The sequence below is a fragment of the Guillardia theta genome (assembly GCF_000315625.1).
Source record: "Guillardia theta CCMP2712 unplaced genomic scaffold GUITHscaffold_38, whole genome shotgun sequence".
NCBI classification, from domain to species: Eukaryota; class Cryptophyceae; order Pyrenomonadales; family Geminigeraceae; genus Guillardia; species Guillardia theta.
In genome coordinates, this window is record NW_005434636.1 from 484,222 (window position 1) to 505,578 (window position 21,357).

Consider the following 21,357-nt stretch of genomic DNA (forward strand, 5'->3'; position numbering starts at 1 on the left):
CCCCCCCTCCCCTGCACACCGCACCCCCACCCCGTTCGATGTCTATCCCCTTGTAGTAGGGGTTTTGAGAAGTTTGCGTGGATTTCTGGGTAGGGGTGGTACCAAGAGACGAGACAAGACAGCTTCTGTACTCCCACTAGAACCTAGCACAGCAGTTGCTCCGCACTCCCTCGACATCCCCGCCCCTGCCATGCCCCCTGCCGTCCGCGTCTTCCCCAGACGAAAAGCCCTCCATGGCGCCCTCCTCTTCTACAAGGGTAGCCGAGGCGTCAACCTCAAGCTCTCTACCATCCAAGCCCTCTTCCACCTCCCGCAGACTGAGGCTGCCGCCTCCCTGGTACCGATGCTGCCCTGTGTCTGACGAGGTAGCTCTGACTGGTCTACAGGGGCTGTCTCTGACGGCGTTCAAGAGCGCGCGCCGGCGGCTCGGCATCTCCCGATGGCCGTACGAGCGGAAGGCGTCTGGCGACAAGAAGATCGCTGCTGCACAGCGGAAGCCACGGCGGGGACGGGACTCGGGGAGGACGGGGACGGGAGGGAGACAAGACGAAGACGTAGAGGACGGGACGGGGCCGCTGGATCCGGAGTGGATCGCATGGTACATGACGACGAGCGAGGACGGGGGGCTATCATGAGGAGGAGGAAGGCGGGGAAGGAGGAAGGGAAGGAGGATACAATGGTGTAGAGTAGTAATGATGTTTGTAACATTATGCAATCATAGCATGAAGGAGTCGGCTGAATGAATAACGCAAACATTCTTCTCGCATAGAGGAGACAATGGAACGCTTGATTGCATCTCAGAGTTGTGCAGGATTCTTGAAAGCTTAATCTCAGAGAAAGCAGCAGCTGAAAACCATAAAAGCCGATCGACCCACGGACTAGGTTGCAATCTGGACACTGAAGTGAGGACTGGCAAGGCTATTACCATGAGCACGTCGCGATCCAGGATTGAACAAAGACGAATCTATCCCACCCTATCACGGCTGATTCTTGCATCAGGTAGGATGTACCTGTTGGCTGCATAATGATCGGCTTCCCCCACCCCCCGCTCTTGATGCTCAATTAGATGTTGAACGCGTGTCGTCACTGGTGCCTACCTGTCGTAGAAGGAACTCTTGCCCAGGATACACTGCATGGTAGTAGGAAGTAGGTATTCTGCTCCGACCTTGAGTGACACAAGGAGCAGCTGAGAGGACAACCCATTGGTCTTGAAATTTAGTTCATGACAGAAACGGTCCCTTCGAATCCTTCGGCAGTTTCAACAAGTGAATCAGATTCCTAGATTGTGTATGTCTCAGATTCCGAGATCAAGTCCTAGATTAGCATATCATGTCTTTCGCATGCATGGGCATCTGTCAGTCTACATCTGCATCGATTCATTTGTAGCAATGTCAGGGTCTAAAGGGACACGAGTGCGTGCCCTACTCTACTTGGTAGAGCATTCTACTTGGTACCAAAGTTTTACTCATCCACCAAGGAGCAAGCTCACCCGGTCGCATCTCTACGCGTCCTCGTGACTGATTTTCTTCAGTTAAAACCGCCGTGTAAAACAACCTTCCCCCCACTTTCCTTACATCCCCGCCCCTGCCATGCCCCCTGCCGTCCGCGTCTTCCCCAGACGAAAAGCCCTCCATGGCGCCCTCCTCTTCTACAAGGGTAGCCGAGGCGTCAACCTCAAGCTCTCTACCATCCAAGCCCTCTTCCACCTCCCGCAGACTGAGGCTGCCGCCTCCCTGGTACCGATGCTGCCCTGTGTCTGACGAGGTAGCTCTGACTGGTCTACAGGGGCTGTCTCTGACGGCGTTCAAGAGCGCGCGCCGGCGGCTCGGCATCTCCCGATGGCCGTACGAGCGGAAGGCGTCTGGCGACAAGAAGATCGCTGCTGCACAGCGGAAGCCACGGCGGGGACGGGACTCGGGGAGGACGGGGACGGGAGGGAGACAAGACGAAGACGTAGAGGACGGGACGGGGCCGCTGGATCCGGAGTGGATCGCATGGTACATGACGACGAGCGAGGACGGGGGGCTATCATGAGGAGGAGGAAGGCGGGGAAGGAGGAAGGGAAGGAGGATACAATGGTGTAGAGTAGTAATGCGAGCTGATACATGGAATAGATCAGGAGTAAGCTGCACAAGAAAATTACAAAGAAATTGTATCGAGTGCATATCAACAATTTACTGAAAGGAATTTCTATAAGCGTGTCTGTGAAGACTGAGATCGGCAGTTTCAGCATGTCTAGCGTGGGACGCGGACGCCGCGGCTGTGACAGTGCTGACCGCTGAGACGATCCGGGAGACGAGTCACCGGTTACCGAGACTGCGATTGCCGGGACTGCGGCTTGGACTTCCTGGCCTGTCATATCAGCGGCACTGCGCGCAGCTTTGGTGATGATGGAACATTGCGATTGTCCACACCTTCCTGTCTGCTCAAAATCCTCCGTGCTACCCGCACAGATTGCATGGAAAGCACGTTTACACTGGCTACACTCTTCTAGAGGACACACTCAAAGGTGCCCAGGAAGTACCTTGCATCCCTCAGCAAACAAGCGCACATTACTTGTCACCGCAGCTGTAGCGGAAATAGCCAGGATGATTTTAGAGAGATAGGTTGAGGCGGAGGGGTAGTTGTACTGTTGATAAATGATAAGTAACTTTAGAGCATTGACCTTTGCTGGGATCAGTGGCAGCATATTTCTCCTATCCAAATTTCTTAATCATTTATCAATGCCCCTGAATCTCAAATATCTGAGGCAGGCCCATGCTTTTGCCCCGTAACGCGCCAGCCTGTCAAATTTGGAACCGACTTATCATCGCTACTACCCCCAATATCACTCCTAACATCGGGGGTAGTGCTCGTGGTGGTAGGATTCGAAATTCATGCTCTGAATATGTTTTATGATTCCTGTTCTCCGCTCTTTCGCTGCTCCCTCCTTTCCCCCATCTTTCTTTTTCTCTCTTCCCCACTCTGTGTCTACCTTCTCTTCCCTCCTTCCCTCCTTCCCTCGGTCCTGATCTCAACATTTCTACACTCCTCCACTGCGCTTCAATTCTCTTGAAGTTTACTGTTCACCTTTCCTATATTGATCTTGGCGTCCTACCATGAATCTTTTGAAGCATAGATCGAAGCATCTCATTCGAGTTTGTAAGATTTGTGATACGGGCTGATTCAGGTTGTTGTTCATCGGCCAACCTGCACTGTCAGGCTGTAGCGAATCATGCAGAAACCGTTACAAATTCCTGAGGAGTCCCTGGGCAAGGTGAGAAACATAAAGCAACCCTGAGACTATCAGGAGTTAAATTACACTCATTTGCAGCTTGTTCCTCACTATGGCATGATCTTCTTTGGAGTCTTTCAGTTCTGCGTATACCTGGTAGGGATCATGGTATTATAATTTTCATGATCGAGTTTTTTCAGACGAATATCATCATAGAAGCGTGCGATCCCGATGGAACATATTGGTTGCCGTGGGCTATAGTCATCGCCTGTGTGGAAATCATATTCTCAATAGGTCATTCATCTTTACGAATGTTTACATTCATCCGAATCCCATCAGCCAAAACAATCTCTTTAGCTCTAACTCATGATTTCCCAGGAATCATTGGATCAGCATACATCCGCAACTTTGTCCTCTTCTTCATTTTTGCCCTTCTGTGGTCCCTCGCCATCGTTGCTGCTGTCCTTATTTCAATAGCGTTCAGACCTGATTGCCAGCAAAATCACTACCAAGCAATCTTAGAGGTAAAATCTCTCCGTCAAGGTTGTACTTGATGATGATCCTTGCAAGGTTGGCCTTCTCATCCTTGTCGGATGCTCCTCTCCATGGATTCTTGCGTACGAGGCTATCACCATGGTCAGAGATCGCAACAGACAGTGAGCCAACTTGTGTCACGGGTGTGGCGGAGCTGACAAGATCTAGCATCTTCGTGCTGGAACAAGATATGCAAAGGGTCAAGGCAGACAACGTTCTCCAAAGCTACGCCAACATGAGTTATCCTATCGAGCCCGTCACCAACGAGTTCGAAGTCGGTCCACCTGAGAGCTAGACTCTTGCTTGCAAAGACGGGAGGGGCTGAGGGCGCCTGAACAGGTTGTTCTTCATAGTCAGAGCAGACCAAGAAATCAAGACAGGTCCACGGGGGCCGCTATGGTCAACCAGCAAGACTGAAGCAGTAGTGCAGGAGGAAGTCGTGGGAAGGGCACATGACCGACATGCTGCTCAAGTCCGAGGTAAGAAATCTGAGTCTGCAAACCTTGGCTTCTCGACTCTGAGGTGTATGATAACACAGAGCTTTCTGTCCATGGAACCGGCCCGGGTGAGGAAGAATCTCCCTTCTGTGACACCTGGTGACTAGTGAGTTCTCAGGTGTTGGAGTTTCTGTCCGATGACAACCTCCCAGCTGAGAACGAAGTCACGACGTTCGAGGCAGCCCTTACTTGGATGTCAGGTCATCCGTTGGCTCTCTCCTCTGACCCGCCTCACATCCCCATTCCCGTCCTCTCTGCCCCGCCTTCCTCTTTTCTGTCTTCGCACGTGCGGTGATTCTTGCTTTTGCAGCCGGAGACAGCTCTCGGCGGAGCCTTCTGGTCCCACTGATGGGGTTGCGTTGTTCCTCCTCCTTCAACCTCCTGCTGACGTCAACCCTTACATCATCGCAGCTGCGTCCGCTTCGGCCTCATGGATCAGCAAGGTTTCGAGTACATCGCGCAGAGGTGAGATGCTTTGAGCTGGGCAGTCAGCTCATCGACACAACCAGCGCAAAGCTCGACTTCGAGCTCCAGCGCGACCCCACTGCGAAGTCCAGCTTAGCTGTTATGGTAGCTGAAGCTCTTTTAACCCGTCGATGAGGAAAGACGTGCAGGCCTGGACCGGTTTTAAGAACTTCGCACGCTACAGGCTGATGCGGTCGAGGAGCTCATGGATACCTCAGGTCCTGCTGCTTTCCCGTCCCTTCCTCTCCCCTTCCTCTTCCTCCTTTTCCTCTCGTTATTTCCCGTGCAGCAAGATCTTGTCGCCAGCAGGAATGCTCCTTCCTCTCGGTACATCTTACCATTCTTGCCTGTGATTGACTTTCACTTTGAAGCTCCATGATGCTCGAGGGCCCAACCTCCCTCCTCACCAGATCGACGCTTTCCCCCTTCACGGTCCCATTCTGCTTCCTTGAACCCCCTACTTTCCGCCCTCTCTAACTCCCCCAACCCTCTCCCTCCTTCCTCCTCCATCCCTCCTCTTCTTGAACTAATATTCATGGCCAGGATCCTCGTCAAGATCGCTCTACTTCTCCCGGTCCTGCCACCTTCTGCCCTTCACTTCTCCTTCTCTCCCGTCTCATTTCCTTATGATCGCAGGCAAATCTCGCACGCCTCCGCCGCTTTCTCCTCGGGCTGGAACGCCACAGCAGGGAGGAGCCAGCTCCATCCTCAGGCATCCGGCCGACGCCAGCATGTCCTTCAGCGACCCCAACGCTCCTCGGGTGATGACCCCGCGGCTGCTCAAGACAGGATGGGTGAGCTTGAGAGGACTCTGAGACGACGGGTTATGGCCTGACGACCAGCAGCAGCAGGAGGAGAACGGAAGTTTTCGGCCCATCGCGTCTCCCTGGGGTGAGGGTTCTGAGGTCTACCGGTGTGCAAGTGATGAAGAATCAGGAGGATACGAGTATGGCCAAGGGCCAGCACTGGCCTGAAGGAGGAGGGGATAAGCAGAGCCAAGGTTACCCGGAGATAGGTGAAACTCCGAAGCAACGAGGAGAAAGAAAGAGCATGAAGAGAGGAAGGAGTCGAAGATGGAGGAGCGAGTAGACCAGCTCATATTCTTCCACCTTCTGTTTGATGATAACAACATTCAGCCAGCTCGGACTGTTACTCTCCTTCTCTCCTGGTCCTCTCTACTCGTTGGATCGCAACAATCCGTAGACGAGGACCACGAGCACCAGGACGGCAAGAATCGACAGCGCGTGTGTCCTCCACTTGGACTCCACAGGCGCCAGCGTCTTGAAGCTGCTCGAACTTGTCACATACCAGCCCCTCTCATAGCTCCCTTCCCCATCCTCCCCTCTGCCCTCCCGCAACTCTTGACTCTCGTCCTCCATGCCGTGCATGCATACCTCTGCTCTTCCGTGTATCGACTGGCGCTCCCTGACTTTGTCATGGCCTTGACTCTTGCTCGATACCTGCAGACTGATCAGGCATCTCCATCCCTTCCTTCCTCTTTCCTCCCTCCTTTCTCCTCTCCCTCCTCCTTCCTCCCTTTTCCTCTATGCCTCCTCCTTCTCTACTTGCTCCCTTCTCACTCCTCCCTCCTCACATCTACATTCTCTCTCCATCAACGCCGCTCCCTTGAACCCCTCCATTCATACACATCATCCCGCTCTCCTCCCTCCTCGCCGACCTGCAGTTGTTCTTCAACTTCATCACGGTGAAGCTCGTGTCTGTTCCTGCAAGAAACATGAGGAGAACCTTTCTCGTCGTCCTTCTCCTCCTACCTGTATATACACATTCGAAAGATCCGCTTCCTTCCGCGATCTCAAGCTGAAATGTTTCTCGCTCCCTTCCCTCTCCACCGCCAGGCGTCCAGCTCAGCTTCAGGCTAGTCCTCGTCGCCTTCTCGAGCTTGAGATCAGCCGGCACAGGAGGAGGAAGCTCTCTGCCAGCCTCTCAGTGGAAGGAGGCAACCAGCAGCGTTACCTAGACTTCTTCTTCTCCTGGATGCTCTTGAGCTGCACCAACGTCGGAAGGCTCCACGCTCCCCTTCCCACGTCGTTCTCGGCCATGACGAAAAGGTTGTAGGAGCAGCCAGGAACCAAACTCGTCACATCCGTGCTGGTCCCTGCTGGCTTTCAGTCTCCTCCACCAGCATCCTCAAGGAAAAAAAGAAGGCACCTGATCCCACATAGAGCTCCTTAGCAGCCTCCTCTTCCTCCAAGGATTGGCTGTCTCTGTTGGCGCTGCCCAGCTCCTCGGCCACCAGCTTGAAGCATCGGACCGGGGGGTTGGCATCCTTGCAAGGCAGCCAGCTGACGCGCACCTGCGATCCCTTCACAGACACTGCAGGAGGAGCATGTCACTTCCCTCCTTCTCCCTTGTTCCCTTTTACGCTCCTCTCCACCCTCTTCCCATTCCCCTCCCATCCCGGCCCCCCTCCTCTTTCATCTCCTTTCCTCTCTCTCCCTCCTCCCTCCTGCTTCCAGACCTGTCGGGGCCGCAAGACGAGGGGGTGGCTTCAGCTTCACAGGGGCCGCTTGCTGCTGAGGCGTCTTGGCAAACACTGAGGGAGCAGGGACCCCGGGCCCGATGACATTGTGGGCTACAAGGAAGATCTCGTACTGAGTGTCCGGCGCAGCCTTGACCTTGCAGCTCATAGCCGATCCCCTCCACGCCTCCTTGGCGCCGCCAGGGGACTGCTTCTTTCCCTTCCCAGCTCGATCGTCCGCCCTGTCATCCGCCAGCTCCGCTACCAGCACAGAGTAGGAGGTGACAGGACTCCCTCCCTCGAAGGCAGGGGGAGACCACTTGACCTGCGATCTCAGTCACAACAACGAAGCAGTACGAGGATCAACAGGGGGAGGGGAGGAAAGGACGAAGAGATGCCAGTTGCAGTCCAGCATGTGTCCGGGGAAAGAGGCTGAAGCTGGGGAAGGAGGACAAGAGGAGGAAGAGAAGGGGATCCGGACCTTGAGAGAGCTGGTCGTGACTCCCGTGAGTGTCACTGCAAGTGGAGGCCCGGGAGGCACGGCATCAGTCGTGCCGATCGCGGGGATGCTGTACGGTCCTTGCCCAGCAGCGTTCTTCGCGCACACGCGGAATTTGTAGCTGGTCCCCGGCCTCAGGCCCATCACCTCGAAGCATCGCAGACTCCCCGTGTACATGGTCTGGAACCCCGCGCTTGCTTGTAAGGAGCTCACGACCTCGAGCATCTGTAGGCTGAACTCCTCCACATCTGCTCCGTTGGTCCGCACTGGCGGCTGCCAAGAGAGCATGACGGACTGAGAGGTGACGCGGGTGATCTCGGGGCTTTCGGGGGCCGCCGGCGCTCCTGGATCGGAAGAAAACTTGAGAGGCTCGCTCCAGTCTCCGTTGCCAAAGCTATTCATGGCCAGAACCTGTACAAGGATAAGGAAACGTCTCGTGCTCCTTCCTCCCTCCTCTCCTCACCTTCACCACGTAGATGCTTCCCGGCGAGAGCGAGTCAACGGTGAGGGGAGAGCTCTCCGTCAGCACTTGTATGGGCTCCTGGCTCGAGCCCTTGAGATGAACATACACCTTGTACAACGTGATTGGACTTCCTCCGTCCTCCTCCGGAGCGTTCCAGTGAATCGTCGCCCTCCCCGCCCCGCAGGCCGACGCCTGTGAGATAGCTGGCCTACCTGGCGGTGTGCATGGGGTGACAAAGGTAGCCGGCAGACTGCTTGGCCCAATCCCGTACATGTTGATCGCCGACACCGAAAGGGTGATGGCAGATCCGGGAGCCAACCCCTGGAACGAGAAGCAGATCGAGCTACCCTCGTGTACGAGCTCACGAGTGCAAGATCTCCCACCATCGTCAGAGACGATTCGCTCTACCCGAAAGCTGGTGACCGGAGCTCCGTTGCAGATGTCCGGGAGCGTCCAACCTACGGTGAGCTTACCTACCTCGTTCTGCAGCACGAAGGGAGGAGGGGGAGGGCCAGGAGGAGCCCCTGCCGTGGAGATGCATGTTGAAGGGGACGGGGCGCTGGTGCCGAGAGCAGAGATGGCAACGACACAGAATTCGTACACGCAGGCAGGGAAGAGCCTCCCGACCTCACAGACCAGCTCTGGGCCATTGTAGACGATCTCGAAGTAGCCCATGGGCATCCCGTCAAGGATCCTCCTCATTGCCACCTGATAGAGCTGTACGGCCGAGCCGTTGTCCTTCATGGGAGGAGTCCAAGTCAGAGTCATGCCATGTGCGGTCAGGTTGCCGGCCAGTTGGACGGGACCAGGGGGGCTCGGAGCTCCACACACCCCGGACGCCTCCATCACGTTCGAGAATTGAGAACACCCGACAGCGTTAAATGCACGAACTCGAAACCTGTACTTCCGTCCACACACAACCGGCTTCATCAGGAACTGCTTCTCGGGCCCATTGTATTGGACGGTGAACTGAGGGGTTTCCTCTAAGGTTTCATCGACTTCCAGACTGTACCGGTTGATTGTAGTGCCCCCGTCGTCTTCCGGTGGTTGCCATGCAATCAACATCCATTCCAAGCCCACCTGGGAGACATATGGAGGAGGAGGCTGCATCGGAACGGTAGCTGATGTGACGACACAAACCCAAGGGCTGGGCTGGCTTGCTCCATACCTATTGAACGCCCTGACTCTGGTCTGATAAGCTGTTCCCGGCTTCAAAGACTTCACTTCACACTTACAGTCTGGACTCTTGTGGACAAGCATGGCACTTCCCCATGGCACGAAAGTGTCATCGTCATCAGCACCGTCTCCCTCTAACGCTCGAAGTTCAACTTCGTACAAGTTAACAGGCGACCCTCTGGCTTCAGGAGGGGTCCATTTCAACTTTAGATGGTTTTTGCCTTTGCCGGAGACGGACGGAGCCTCTGGTCGACTCGGAGTTGTACCCGGTGACTCAATCTCGATCCCTTGGCCCTCTACGACCTTCCATTTGTTCGTTTTGATGCAGGCCACTGCTTTGTAATTGACTGCAAACCGAAAGTTTGTTACCTCTGTCTGGAACATGAGATGACCGTCAGCTGTCTTCTCGCAGCAAGCTCCTTGGCAGACAATTGTCTCTGAGTTCTTTGCCGAGCACTCAGTGAGAGCCAGGTATGTGTCAAGGGTATGACAATCCTCCGCTTGTTTCTGCTCTGCCTCTTGAACTGCCTTGACTGTTTCAGCTTGTACTTTCCACTGAAATACAAGCCGTTCGGCGGAGGATGAGACCATTTCTGGCGAGGATGGTGGAGGAGGAGGCGCAACAGGAGCTTGAGCAAGGGCTGGAGCAAGGGCTGGAGCGACCTTCTCCTGCTTTACGACTTCTGCCGTCGAACCATTTGCTCGACTTTTGATCTTTCCATCATTCGATTCAAAAGCTTTCTCCTTCTCCATCATGTGATTTTCTTTCTCAGTGTCTGTGATGAAGCTCTCTGCATCCCGTCCCTTGTTCAATTCGCCACTCTGCTTAGGCGTCTCCTTCGGTGCGCAAAGGAACCCCTTCTTCATCCCTACAAGAGTTCACGGGTCGAGGGCTATGCGGGGACGGCCCAGAAAGCTGCTCAGAGGTCTCCCCAATGTCGATCCCTGCCTTGCTTTCCTCTTCGAGATGATCCTCCAGTTTCCTGAACGTCCGCACTTGTCGCGATTCTCAGCTGCAATGCAGCCCCACCTGATCCAGCTCGAACTCACCCCTCCTTCTCTCTATCAGCGCTCTCTCACAACTCGCGCTCTTCCTCCTCCTCTTCTTCCCTTCTGCCGCTCCCCTACGGTTGTTGTGCCATGATCCTGTGCTCTCAAAATGTGCCAGCGAACCACTCACGCTGTCGCTCAACAAACCACCCACCCCATTCCCCACATATAAATCACTTAAGTAAGAAAATATTCTATGGATGGGTAATATATTTCTTACTTAAGTAAACTTTTCTTAGCAATCATCTACTTACTTCCACCAGACCAGCCAACTTGCCTACCCGACTCAAGAGGTGCCCCACCCTACCCCGTAAGATGTGTGAATTTATGCCTGTCGCATTAAATTACCCCTACTTTTACCTTTCTGAGTACCCCCTTTTAGTACCCTACCCAGAAAGGGAAGAATAAAACACAATGAGACCACCGTCAGTTCCGATGCGAGCCCGCGCCAGTTTCGGAGCTCTCGGAGGGTAATGAGGGGGTGGGTGGAGATCGAGAAAGTGGGTAGGGGTAATACAAATCGGGGTACCATCTGTAGGGGTTGATGAAACCAATACAAAATACACGGACAAAAACAGTCCAAATTGGGGGTAGTAAATATCATCGAGGGGTTACAGATGTACGATTGGGGGTCATATGTAAAACGGGTGGGTGCAGGAACTCGGGGTGGAGGAGCCAAAAGCCGCGGCAAGGGGAATGGCATGAAGAAAATTTCGAGTTGTAGGAGGGAAGGAAGGAATGGTTAACAAGGAAAACACAGATATGTAGTAGGTCACAAGTTGAGCGTGATGATGGTGAAACGAGGAGATCAAAAAGGCGGCGAGAAGGAGGACGGTTTCTGGATATGAGAGAGGGATCTGTTCAGGAGCGTCAAATTCTGCGAGAGTACGTCGGAGCTCGAGTGCTGCATTGATCGTGAAGAATCTCTTCACGAGGTGCTTCATAAGAGTTGGCATTCTTATGTTCCCAGAAGTCGGATGTGTGAAATCTGAAAAACCATGGGGTCGTTGTTGTGGTATGTATCTTGAGTTGCGAAGCAGTGCTGTGAGAGCAATCCTTAGTCAAGTTAGGTCCATTGCCAGCCATGCAGTTGCAACATTCCTGAAAGAGCAGGATTTTTGATCTCATTCTGCCTCATAGACGAGTGAATGATTTGATTTGACATTCTTCTGCAGAAGAATCCTCACCGATTCTCCTTGGATTTGTGGCCAGTTCGGTTGCCGACATGACTGTTGGTGATTTCAACGAGCAAGTTGAGTACAGCGTCTTCTCCAACAATCCCAGGAGACCATCAGGTGTGTATCGGCTCGCCTCAAAATCTGACCATCGTTCGCGCTATACCTACATGTTGCTTGCCGCCTTGTGTGACGCTGGTTCGGAGCAGATTTCCGATGTGAGCTTTCGAAGAGTGGTCCCTGGTATGTTTTGTCTTTGGGTCTTGCACTGCTCGCATAATCATACGGTTGCAAAGGCATGCATATGTTCTGCTGAGGGCCGAAGCCTGGGTCTCACACACCCTCAAGAACGACGAGAAGAAATGTGGCATCAGGGCGGTCATAACCAAAACAGGTCGGACTTTTGCGAGGGCCGAATTCATGGTCTGAACCCGTGTGTGTGTGTGTGTAGAAACGAGAGGCCCATACACCAGGCCGTTTACTGTGTATTTTGTGCACACGAAAACCGCCTTCAAGGTCAAGAGTGTCTGCAAAAGTAGGAAACCATTGTTCACTCGAGACAGCAAATTTCTCATGCATGCTACACAGGGTTTTCAGACTTTAAAGAATTAGATGCTCAACTCAAACGAAAATTTTCTTCATTTAATATTCAATTTCCTCCGGATAAGGTTTCTGTTTGATGCAAATTCACCCTCATGGATTAAAAGCTCTGCGTTTGCAGCTCTTTAATTCAATGACACCAGAGTTTGTGAGTGATCGCAGGAAACAGCTCCAGACGTACCTCGGTAGGAATGTTTTTGCATGTATATCTCTAACATCATTATAGATGAAGCTATGGCGGTCCCAGAAATTGCTACGTGTCGTGAGCTTCATGAATTTCTGGGAATTGGAGGCAAACATTTTTTTTCCTGGTAGTGGTACTACATGCTGATGTCTTTACAGAGTACAACGAAGATGTGAAGAGAGAACAAATCGAGCAAGAAAGGCGTGAGAGGAAGAAGATGCACAAGCCTGAGGATGATAAACCCGAGACATATCTGAAGGCAAGAATTTTCAACTCACTTTTTTGTCAAAATTGATAACAATCGGTTAGATGATAGAGAAAGCTAAATTAGATGGAGACAGAGTTGCTGAAGCGCAAGGATTCAATTCACTAGGGCTTTTGTACTGCGAAAGTGGGCTGGAGTCAGAGGGTCTTCAATGCCTCGAGACAGCACTTGATCTTTGCAGATCGGTCGACCATAAGGAAGGCATGGTTGTTGCTTTGAGCAACTTAGGATGCTTGTACAATCTTCTGGAGAGCTCAGAGCATGCAATTAAGTACTTTCAAGAATGCTACGACTTGCTCGAAGGCGATCCCATCGGGCAGGGAGAGGCTCAGATGAAGCTGAGCCTTACTTGTGCAGCCAACGGAGACAACTATGAAGCAATTGAACATTGTTTACAATGTTTGAAAATCTGCAGACAGCTGAAGGACTGGAATCGAGAAGCGTCTTGCCTGTTCACCTTGGGTAGTATTTACTATGAAGCTGGAGAAGTGCGACAGGCTGTCGAAGCTTTCGAGCAATGTTTGGTGTTGCGCAGAAAAACTCGCGACAAGATTGGCTTGGCGGAGGCTCTTAACAAGCTAGGCTTGACATATTGTGACATAGGATATGACCTTCGTGCGATGGACTACTTCGAGCAGAGTCTTGTCATCTGTGAAGACAACGCAGACTTGCATGGCCAGGCAGTCTGCTTGCAACATCTGGGCAATGTCTTCAAGATGCAAAAGGACAACCAGCTTGCCATTGATTTCTTTGAACGATGTTTGGCAGTCCGTCAGAAGGTGAATGATCCCAGGGGAATAGCTGATTGCTATGATAGTCTGGGGTTGGTCTATTTTGACATTGGGGATGTCGATGCAGCAATACAGCAGTATGATCGAAGTTTGACACTTCGACGGGACACTGCTGATGTTCTTGGAGAGTGTGAATGCTACAAATGTCTAGGAAATTGCTACATGCGAGCTGAAGATATGGAAAAGGCTGTCTTGTCTTACGAAAGATGCTTGGAGATACAAAGGCAATTCAGTGAAAGTGGGCTCGTAGACACTTTAATCAGCCTGGGATTGGCTCATTTCCACAACTCAAACCATGATGTTGCAATCAAGTGCTTGGAGGATGCATTGGACATGTTTCAGCACCTCCCCCCTGAAGATGCCAGTGCCCACTCGGGTAAGGCGGTTTGTCTGGATCACCTCGGCAATGTATACAGCAGCATAGGAAAGCCTGAGAAGGCTGTCACGTTCTACACGATGAGTCTGCGGGTCAAGAAAGACATTGGAGATATGACCGGGGAAGCACGTTGCCTCGTACGGATCGGTCTGGAATTTCTGGTGTTGGATCAGTTGAATCGAGCCTTCGAGGCCTTCACGGAAGCCCTCCACATGTTCGAACGCTTGGAGGATGACAACGGCATCTCCATTTGCTACGAAAACCTCGGCGACACATATATGAAGATGGGTGAAAAACGACAAGCTATCTTCTCCTATGATCGCTGTCTTCCAATCAAGGTAAGATTTTAGTTTGTGGATTGCAGTGACTGAGATGTATTGGAAGGTTGAGACTTGGGACAAAGTTGGAGAGGCACAGTGTCTTGACAATCTTGGCTTGGCACATCTTGCTGCCGGTGAGTGGAGACTTGCGGCAGAATATTACGAGCAGAGCTTGGCCATTTGGAAAGCTGAAGGAAACAAAGCTGCGATGATGCAGTGTTACGAGAACCTCGGAGGAGTGGACTTCCAACTTGGCGAACATATGCGTTCTATTGAATGCTACGTGCAACATCTCACTCTTTCGCAAGAGATTGGCGACGGTGCAGCAGATCACGAAATTCTACTTCGTCTTGGTCTGTCCAACGCAGCCATCGGCGAGTATCAAGTCGCTTTGCAGTTCCTCCAGCAAGCGATGTCCTTTTACCAGGAACTTCGCGACGTCTCGAATCGAGCTCTGTGCCTGCAGCATATTGGAAGTGTGCAGGGGAAGATGGGGCTTCACGATGATGGAATGGCGTCTTTGAAGCAATCTTTTGACCTTCGTACTCAAATCCAAGACAAGCTTGGGATTGCCGACTGTCTTCAGGAGATGGGCTTGTTGTTTTTCAATATCAATGACTTTGCAAATGCCAAGGCGCGGTTTGAGGTGAGCCTATGAATGTGTTTGAGATATTATGTAAGAACTTTGCAGGCTGCGCAGCGTCTTTTAACGGAGACCAACGACAAGTCATCCATTTCGACGTGCACCATGCACATCGGCGCATGTTTTGCTGCATTGGGGGATATCAAGGAGGCAAAACAACACTTTCAAACAGCATTGATGGCTGTAAGATTTTCTGTTGTAATCAACACAAAAATAATTCGTCCACAGGATCCAAGCTTCAATTGGGCTGGAAAAATTGACTGCTTGAATCATCTCGGCTGTGTCCAAACGAAACTTGGCGAACAGCAAGCGATCAAGACCTTCAGTCTTGCTTTGAGCAATTTGCGTGATAAAGGAAATCGAGTTGGAGAAGCAGGTGACTTCCTTCACTGAGGTTGAAATAGTTTCTGAGAGAAGCTGCAGGAATGCTGATGCAGCTTGGACAAGCTTACGCGAAGTTGAACGATTTTCCGCTTGCATTGGAGAACCTGGAACAGTGTCTGGAAGTTCGAAAGTCTTTGAATGACAAGAGGGGACAAGCTGACGCCCTGATGAAGCTTATTTTCATCCACAGGTACTTTTAGAGCATGTTACACTCCCCCATTGAATTGTTTGTCTACAGCATGCTCAGAAATTTCAAGCGAGCGAGAGACGCCTTCGAGGAATGCATGGCATTGAGATCAGAACTCAATGATCAAGCTGGACAGGCGGAGCTCCTTAACCTTCGTGCTCTGCTGGCAGCACAAGAGGGAAAGATCCAGGAAGGGGTGAAGCTGTATCACGAAAACTTGATGAAGCTTAAGAACGAAGGCAATTCGGCTGCGATTGCGAAGAATCTCAATAACCTTGGAGTGTGTATGAGCTTCTGGCAAGATTACAACAACGCCATCTCACACCTGCAAGAGAGTTTAAAACAGATGAAAGGTTTGTCTGAGCCTGAGAGCGAAGCCAAAACTTTGATCAACATTGGCACATGCTATACGGAACAAAAAAATTACGACATTGCTATGGAGTGTTACGAGAAGGCCTTTGTACTTTGCAGAACAAACGTCGAGTCTGCTAACAAGGCAACTTGCTACTTGAACATGGGGACTGTGTTTCTATACAAAAACGAATACGAGAAATCAAAGGAAGCTTTTGAAACTGCAATGCGTTACCTGAATGAGTTCAGTGATAAAAGGATGGAGGCAAGGTATGTAATAAAATGCGTACTTTGTGCTGTACTGATTTCGTTTTTTTTGCTCTCAGGTGCAGGAAAAACATTGGTATTCTCCAATTTCGAAACTACGAAACAAAGGAGGCGATCAACTCTTTCTCACTTGCTCTTACTGGCTTCAGAGAGAGTGGAGACAAACATGCTGCCTTGGAATGCCTTCAGAGCCTGAAAGTGGCCTACATTCGGTTGGGTGACGCCTTCCAGGCGGTCCAGACAGTGCATGCGATGCAGGAGACCTTCCCAGTAGTGGAGGTGCACGACATGGCAGAGGATATTTCTGCAGAAGTTCACGCTGCCCGTGGAAAGAAGGACAGAGGTGCTGAGGCGCGAGCGCTGGTGCAGCTGGCGGACGCTCAACGGGAGCTGGATGTGTCGAAGACTCTTAACAACCTGAGGACAGCATACGTGATTTTTACTAGCCTCAGTGACAAGGAAGGGCAAGCGCGCTGTGTAACGAAACTTGCTGCCATTAAACTGACCCAAGGAGACGTTGAGGCCGCTCTCCAGAGCTACAAACAGGCGGGAAGTATCCTGGGCGATGTCTGGCGTGAGGGATCGATAACCAGAGTCGAGCTAGGTGCGGATGTGACTGCAGGGCTGGGGACATGCTACATGTTGCAAGAGCGATATGAAGAAGCTTCTCAGCTCTTGGCACGTGCTTTGCAGCTGTATGGAGAGCTTGGAGACGATGGAGGAAGCTTCGATATCTGCAATCAGTTGGCGATGTGTTACGCTCGACTTGGGGACACCGCACGGTGTACCGAATACCTCAGAAGAGGAATTGGAGGAGATCTGGTGGGCGATAAGGAGAATCCAGGGAAGGTAGCCAGTGCGGTGGGCATCATCGCATCTTTGTTCAAGGTAAGAGATGAACTTCGCCTTTATCGCTCAGTCTGAGTTGGAATTTTCACACGCTGACTTGTGGTGTTGAAAGGTTTGGAAGCATGAAGATGCCTTGAAGATCATCGCTCTTTACGAAGGCAATCTGGCAACCTTGAAGAATCAGAACGACAAGATGGAGGAGGTAATAGTTGCTAATTCTCCTGCGAACTCCTCGTGTTTTCACTTAGGCTGCAGGCGAACTGTCATTGGCTTCTTGGGAACGCTTACTCCGTCATTGACCAGCTCCAACAAGCATACGACAGCTACAGCGTCTGTTATCAGTTGAGGCTCCTGCTTGGGGATGAGAAGGGCATGCAAGACGCTCTGAGGAAGAAGGGACTGACAGCTTTTCTCTGCGGCAACGCAAGAGCAGCTGAACGAGATCTAAACCAATTCCTCTCAGTCTCTCTTCAGTCGTCTTCCACGAGTGGCCAATCTCCCTCTGAACTTTGCGAGCTCATGTGCACTTTGAGCTCGGCATACCTGAGGCTTGGAAGCCCTTCAAGTGCTGCTGGCGTGCTGCTTAATGCAATCAAGGAAGCGAGAGGGTACGATGACGTGGAGAGTGAAATCATGGTGATCAAGTCGTTCGGCTCGCTGTATCGGGATCTTTGGATGTCGAACCGTGCGATCGAACACTTTCAGCAGGCTTATAAGATGTGCTCTGAGATCCAAGACAGCAGGGGAGAAGCAAAGTGTCTCCTCGAAATGGGCAAGATCCACTACCGTAAGGGCAACACGCAGGCAGCCATCCAATGCATGGAGGACGCGCTGAGCATATCGCGGAATCAGACGCAGGACAGCAGCGTTGCAAGTTGTCTCATGGCCATCGGAGAAGTGCATTACGCGCAGGGAGACTTTGTGCAAACAAGGGCTCACTTCAGCCAGGCATGCCAGATTTGCAAGGAGCACTTGGACCCCCTAGGGAGGCCACAGGTCTCGCTGGTCTCTCGCTCGCCACTATGAAGCTCGGAGATTCCTACGGGGCGATAGATCAGCTGCTAGAGGCCCTCAACATCAGAAAGACTCTTGGAGACTCCAAGGCTGAAGCTGACTGCCTCCGAGAGCTTGCTAACGCCTATGCTGTACGCTATTCAATCCATCATCCTCTTCGTTTCTTTCTTGATCCCTTCCTTCCTTCAACTTCTTCTCTTTCTCCTCACTACAATCGCAGGCGATCGGAAAGCTGGGTCCTGCCAGACAGTCCTGTGAAGCAGCCTTTCAGCTGGCGGTTCAGAATGCTGATTTGCGGCAACGAGCGCAAGCTGAAGTTTTGCTGGGCACCATTCTGATCAAGGCAGGAGAGACCGAAGGAGCCATCAATCAGCTGGAGCAGGCGAAAGAGTTTCTGGCCAAGAGCATCGAGTTCGAGAACAACAGTATCTTCTTGGACCCGCACGAGCTCTCACAGGCTCTCTCAGAGCTTGCGCATGTACCGTGCGCTTCCGTTGTTGTTCAAGCTCAATGTTCTGCAGGGCTACGAGCTGGTTGGCAAGTGGGAGCGATCTGTTGACTGCCTTCAACAAGCAGAAAAAATTAGCATCTCCGTTGGCGACGCTGCGGCTCTTGCGACCTATCAGGCGAACTTGGGCCTGGTTCTGGGACTGCATTCTCAGGTGAATGTCGGATGGGGGTGAAGGGAGTGCAGTGCGAGTGACAAGGGCTGGTGGGCAGCTGCAGGAGGCGTCGCTCAAGCTGAAGGCTTCGCTCGAGGTCATGTGGTCGCCGTTACCTCAACCATTTTCTCACATCGACTGCAGGGGAGGAAGAAGCACGGAAACCGCCTGGGAGTGGCTGAGTGCCTTCTGTCAGAGGTGGGAGGGCATCGGTGGTGGTGGGACGTGGGGCCTGGGGGTTGTTGAAAGAGTTTACGAGGAGCACTGAAGCAACAGCAGGGCATCATCGAGTACAAGCAAGGGAATGCGAAGGAGGGAATGACGAAGCTGAACCAAGCTCTGACACACTTCAAGGTACCATGCCGATGTTCAGCGATGCTTCTCTAAAACTTTTCTTGCCTTGCCCTTGTACCTCCTCGTGAGAACAGGAGTTGCAAGACAAGCGCGCCATGGCCAACGTGTATATGCACCTGGGGATCGCATCGGGTGCTTCGCAGCAGGGGATCGTTCACTTGGAGTCCGCGCTGCTGATCCACCGGGAGGTCAACGACCTGATAGGCGAGGCCGACGTCCTCAAGAGCATGGCTATCCTTCACGCCCGCCTCAGCAGCTCGGACGCGGCCTGCAAGGCCTGGCAGGTGAGCTAGAGCTGGGGTGCCTCCAGCGGGTGACGGTCAGCAGGATTGCCTGAACCTCCAGCGAGAGATCGGAAACCTTGCGGGAGTGAAGCTCAGCCTTTTGAGCCTCTGCTTCGAGCTCGACGGGGCCAACAAGCTGCACGACCTGCAGGTCTACTCGGGAGAACTCGAGGAGGTGACAGTGTGCCCCTTCCTGCTGCTTCCTGACAGGCTGGTACAGGTGGCGCGGAAGAGCAACGACATCGACGCTCTTGCAGCCTCGCAGTTCTTCAAGGCCCGATGCATGCGAGCAGAAACAGGTGGCGACCGACACAACAGGGCCATCGCGATGACGCAAACAGCGCTCGACCTGTGCCGGAAGAATCCTAACTCGCAGCAGTCGATAGAGATCGCAGCTGAGTGCTGCAAGTTCATGTCTGAGAACTTCAACAGCATGGGACGCGAAGGTGTTTGTCGATCCCATTGCTTCCCTTCCTCCTTCCTACCCCGCCCGTCTTCGTCTATCCTCATCTTCCTTGCAGCGTGATTCACCTTGCCCTCCCTTACATCCTCTCGAGTCCTTGCACTCCTTCCCTGCGCAGATGCTGACGTTTGGAAACAGCCGACGCGTTGCAGGCCAAGAAGGAGGAGGCAAGTTACCGGGAGCGGCTTAGGAAGCAGTGAAGCTCTCAGTTTTAGACTGTAAATTTACCATGAAAACCTACTGGCAGAGATAGGAGCAGCGAACGCGCTTTAAAGATCCTTCTCGAGCCTGACAAACTGAAGTTTTATCTTGGGCTTGCCCACGTTCTGGTCCTCTGGGAACGGCGCCTGCTCGTCAATGTCAAGGCTTCACCAGCTCTGCCTCGCAAGCTCTCACCGTCTCCTCCGTCCGCTTGTAACCGCGTCGCAAGTACCAGGAGAGGATGTCGCCGCGGTTCTCGAGCACGAACATGGTTGCCTTCCTCGCCCCAAGGGCTTCCCGTGCGAACTCTGGGAGGAGAGAAGGAGAGTCAGAGAAGCAGAGGAGCAACTATGGTACCTTCTGCTGTCTGCAGCAGAGAGCTGCCGATTCTCTTGGACTGCATGTCCGGATCGACCGCAAACATGCCCACCTCTGCCATGTCCTCCGCGACCTTCTCGACCTTGATGCATCCAACGGGTCGCCTGGCAAGCCGGTCACCCCCGACCCGCAGCAGCACAGTCAGCAGCACTCTTGACACGATGCCACGAAGACTGTTGCCTTGGGATCTTCCAGCGCCTGCAGCATGGCTGGCATGTCGATCCTGATGCCGTCGATGAAGCGCATCTCTCCAGTCCATCCTTCCCGTCCATCCTTTCCCCGGTATGCCCAATTCACCAATCGCACGAGCTCCTCTGCCGACTCTGATGACGCATGAGAAATCTCCACGGGCTGCGAGCTCGGTTGCTCGTCCTTATCTGCCTTGTTCGTAGAGTAACCGAGAGCGTCCGCCATGGCCTTGGCGTTCTTCGCCTTCTGGAGAAACATGGTCTTGGATGTACTGCCATCCCGTCAGTCATCGCAGTCGCCCCCAGCTCCTCCTCCTCCTCCTCCTCCTCCTCCTCCTCCTCCACACCCACCCACAGCCCCTCCACCACCACAGAAACTCCTCCTTCCTTCCCCCATTCTTCCTTCCTCCCCTCGCTCCTCCTCCTCACCCCGGCGGCAGTTTAGCTGCCTTGCCGAGCAAGTCCTTGGAGAGAGACAAGTACTTCTTCCTCTTGGCTTCTCTCTCGTCCTCTCCATCGCTGGCGCTCATGGCAAACCTACGGAGCGAGCAGGCAGAGGACGCTCGCAAGACTGGGGACAGGAAGGAGGATGTAGGCATGCGCTGGAAAGCGCCTAGGATCAGCGCATGGCTGACGACCACGAGGCCTCTGAGGAGGAAGCCAGCTCTGGGCATTTTACTGGGGATCTAGCGCAAGAGGAGGAAGAGGAGGGAACCTCGAAGGCGGGAGGGAAGGGGAGGAGAGGGAAGGGGAGGAGAGGGAAGGGAGGGAGGGAGGGAGGGAGGGAGGGAGGGAGGGGAGGCGAAGATGTGCCTGACTGCAACGCTGATGCAACAATCAGGCGGGAGGAGGGGGATAAACAATTGAGCGGTGTCGGGGAGACTCAACATGGCGGGGAACATGGCGGGGGCAAGGATGAGCGATCTGGATGCTGGAAGGGAGTGGGGAGGAGGGGAGGAGGAGGAGAGGGATGGGAGGAGGAGGAGAGGGATGGGAGGAGGAGGAGAGGGATGGGAGGAGGAGGAGAGGGAGGACGGGACTCGA

General features: G+C 53.0%; 6 protein-coding genes across 6 annotated transcripts; 4 read left to right on the plus strand and 2 right to left on the minus strand.

Annotated features, from left to right (window-relative positions):
• Nucleotides 1-190: 190 nt before the first annotated feature.
• Nucleotides 191-635, plus strand: GUITHDRAFT_109318 (RWP-RK domain-containing protein; the record flags this gene model as incomplete). The annotated part of the gene is made up of 2 exons (XM_005831822.1): nt 191-337; nt 387-635. 2 exons carry the CDS (start codon nt 191-193, stop codon nt 633-635), a joined length of 396 nt encoding a protein of 131 aa, XP_005831879.1.
• A 954-nt stretch (nt 636-1,589) lies between these two features.
• On the plus strand, nt 1,590-2,034 carry GUITHDRAFT_109319 (RWP-RK domain-containing protein; the record flags this gene model as incomplete). The annotated part of the gene is made up of 2 exons (XM_005831823.1): nt 1,590-1,736; nt 1,786-2,034. The coding sequence occupies 2 exons, from the start codon at nt 1,590-1,592 to the stop codon at nt 2,032-2,034; spliced, it is 396 nt and encodes a 131-aa protein (XP_005831880.1).
• Nucleotides 2,035-3,214: 1,180 nt separating this feature from the next.
• GUITHDRAFT_139498 (hypothetical protein) lies at nt 3,215-5,684 on the plus strand (the record flags this gene model as incomplete). Its single annotated transcript, XM_005831824.1, has 13 exons — nt 3,215-3,256; nt 3,314-3,382; nt 3,415-3,508; nt 3,593-3,738; nt 3,785-3,870; nt 4,179-4,227; nt 4,364-4,445; nt 4,556-4,598; nt 4,657-4,710; nt 4,734-4,815; nt 4,895-4,928; nt 5,347-5,504; nt 5,559-5,684. 13 exons carry the CDS (start codon nt 3,215-3,217, stop codon nt 5,682-5,684), a joined length of 1,065 nt encoding a protein of 354 aa, XP_005831881.1.
• Nucleotides 5,685-5,885: 201 nt separating this feature from the next.
• On the minus strand, nt 5,886-10,194 carry GUITHDRAFT_139499 (hypothetical protein; the record flags this gene model as incomplete). Its single annotated transcript, XM_005831825.1, has 9 exons — nt 5,886-5,997; nt 6,105-6,170; nt 6,389-6,434; nt 6,483-6,643; nt 6,685-6,826; nt 6,880-7,024; nt 7,230-7,514; nt 7,671-8,099; nt 8,152-10,194. The coding sequence occupies 9 exons, from the start codon at nt 10,192-10,194 to the stop codon at nt 5,886-5,888; spliced, it is 3,429 nt and encodes a 1,142-aa protein (XP_005831882.1).
• A 2,451-nt stretch (nt 10,195-12,645) lies between these two features.
• GUITHDRAFT_71870 (hypothetical protein) lies at nt 12,646-17,795 on the plus strand (the record flags this gene model as incomplete). The annotated part of the gene is made up of 5 exons (XM_005831826.1): nt 12,646-13,624; nt 13,751-14,106; nt 14,153-14,527; nt 15,667-15,923; nt 17,396-17,795. The coding sequence occupies 5 exons, from the start codon at nt 12,646-12,648 to the stop codon at nt 17,793-17,795; spliced, it is 2,367 nt and encodes a 788-aa protein (XP_005831883.1).
• A 1,964-nt stretch (nt 17,796-19,759) lies between these two features.
• On the minus strand, nt 19,760-20,605 carry GUITHDRAFT_152892 (hypothetical protein). Its single transcript, XM_005831827.1, has 4 exons — nt 20,277-20,605; nt 20,105-20,229; nt 19,943-20,055; nt 19,760-19,893 (listed from the first exon to the last, which is right to left on the minus strand). The coding sequence occupies exons 1-4, from the start codon at nt 20,570-20,572 to the stop codon at nt 19,816-19,818; spliced, it is 612 nt and encodes a 203-aa protein (XP_005831884.1). The 5' UTR covers nt 20,573-20,605; the 3' UTR covers nt 19,760-19,815.
• Between the last annotated feature and the right edge of the window lie 752 nt (nt 20,606-21,357).

Coding starts and splice junctions, on each gene's coding strand:
- GUITHDRAFT_152892 (XM_005831827.1), bottom strand. CDS start 20,572: ATGTTTCTCCAGAAGGCGAAGAACGCCAAGGCCATGGCGGACGCTCTC. Junction 20,056..20,104: donor TCTGCTGCAGACAGCAGAAG/GTACCATAGTTG, acceptor CTCTCCTCCCAG/AGTTCGCACGGGAAGCCCTT. Junction 19,894..19,942: donor ACAAGCGGACGGAGGAGACG/GTGAGAGCTTGC, acceptor ATTGACGAGCAG/GCGCCGTTCCCAGAGGACCA.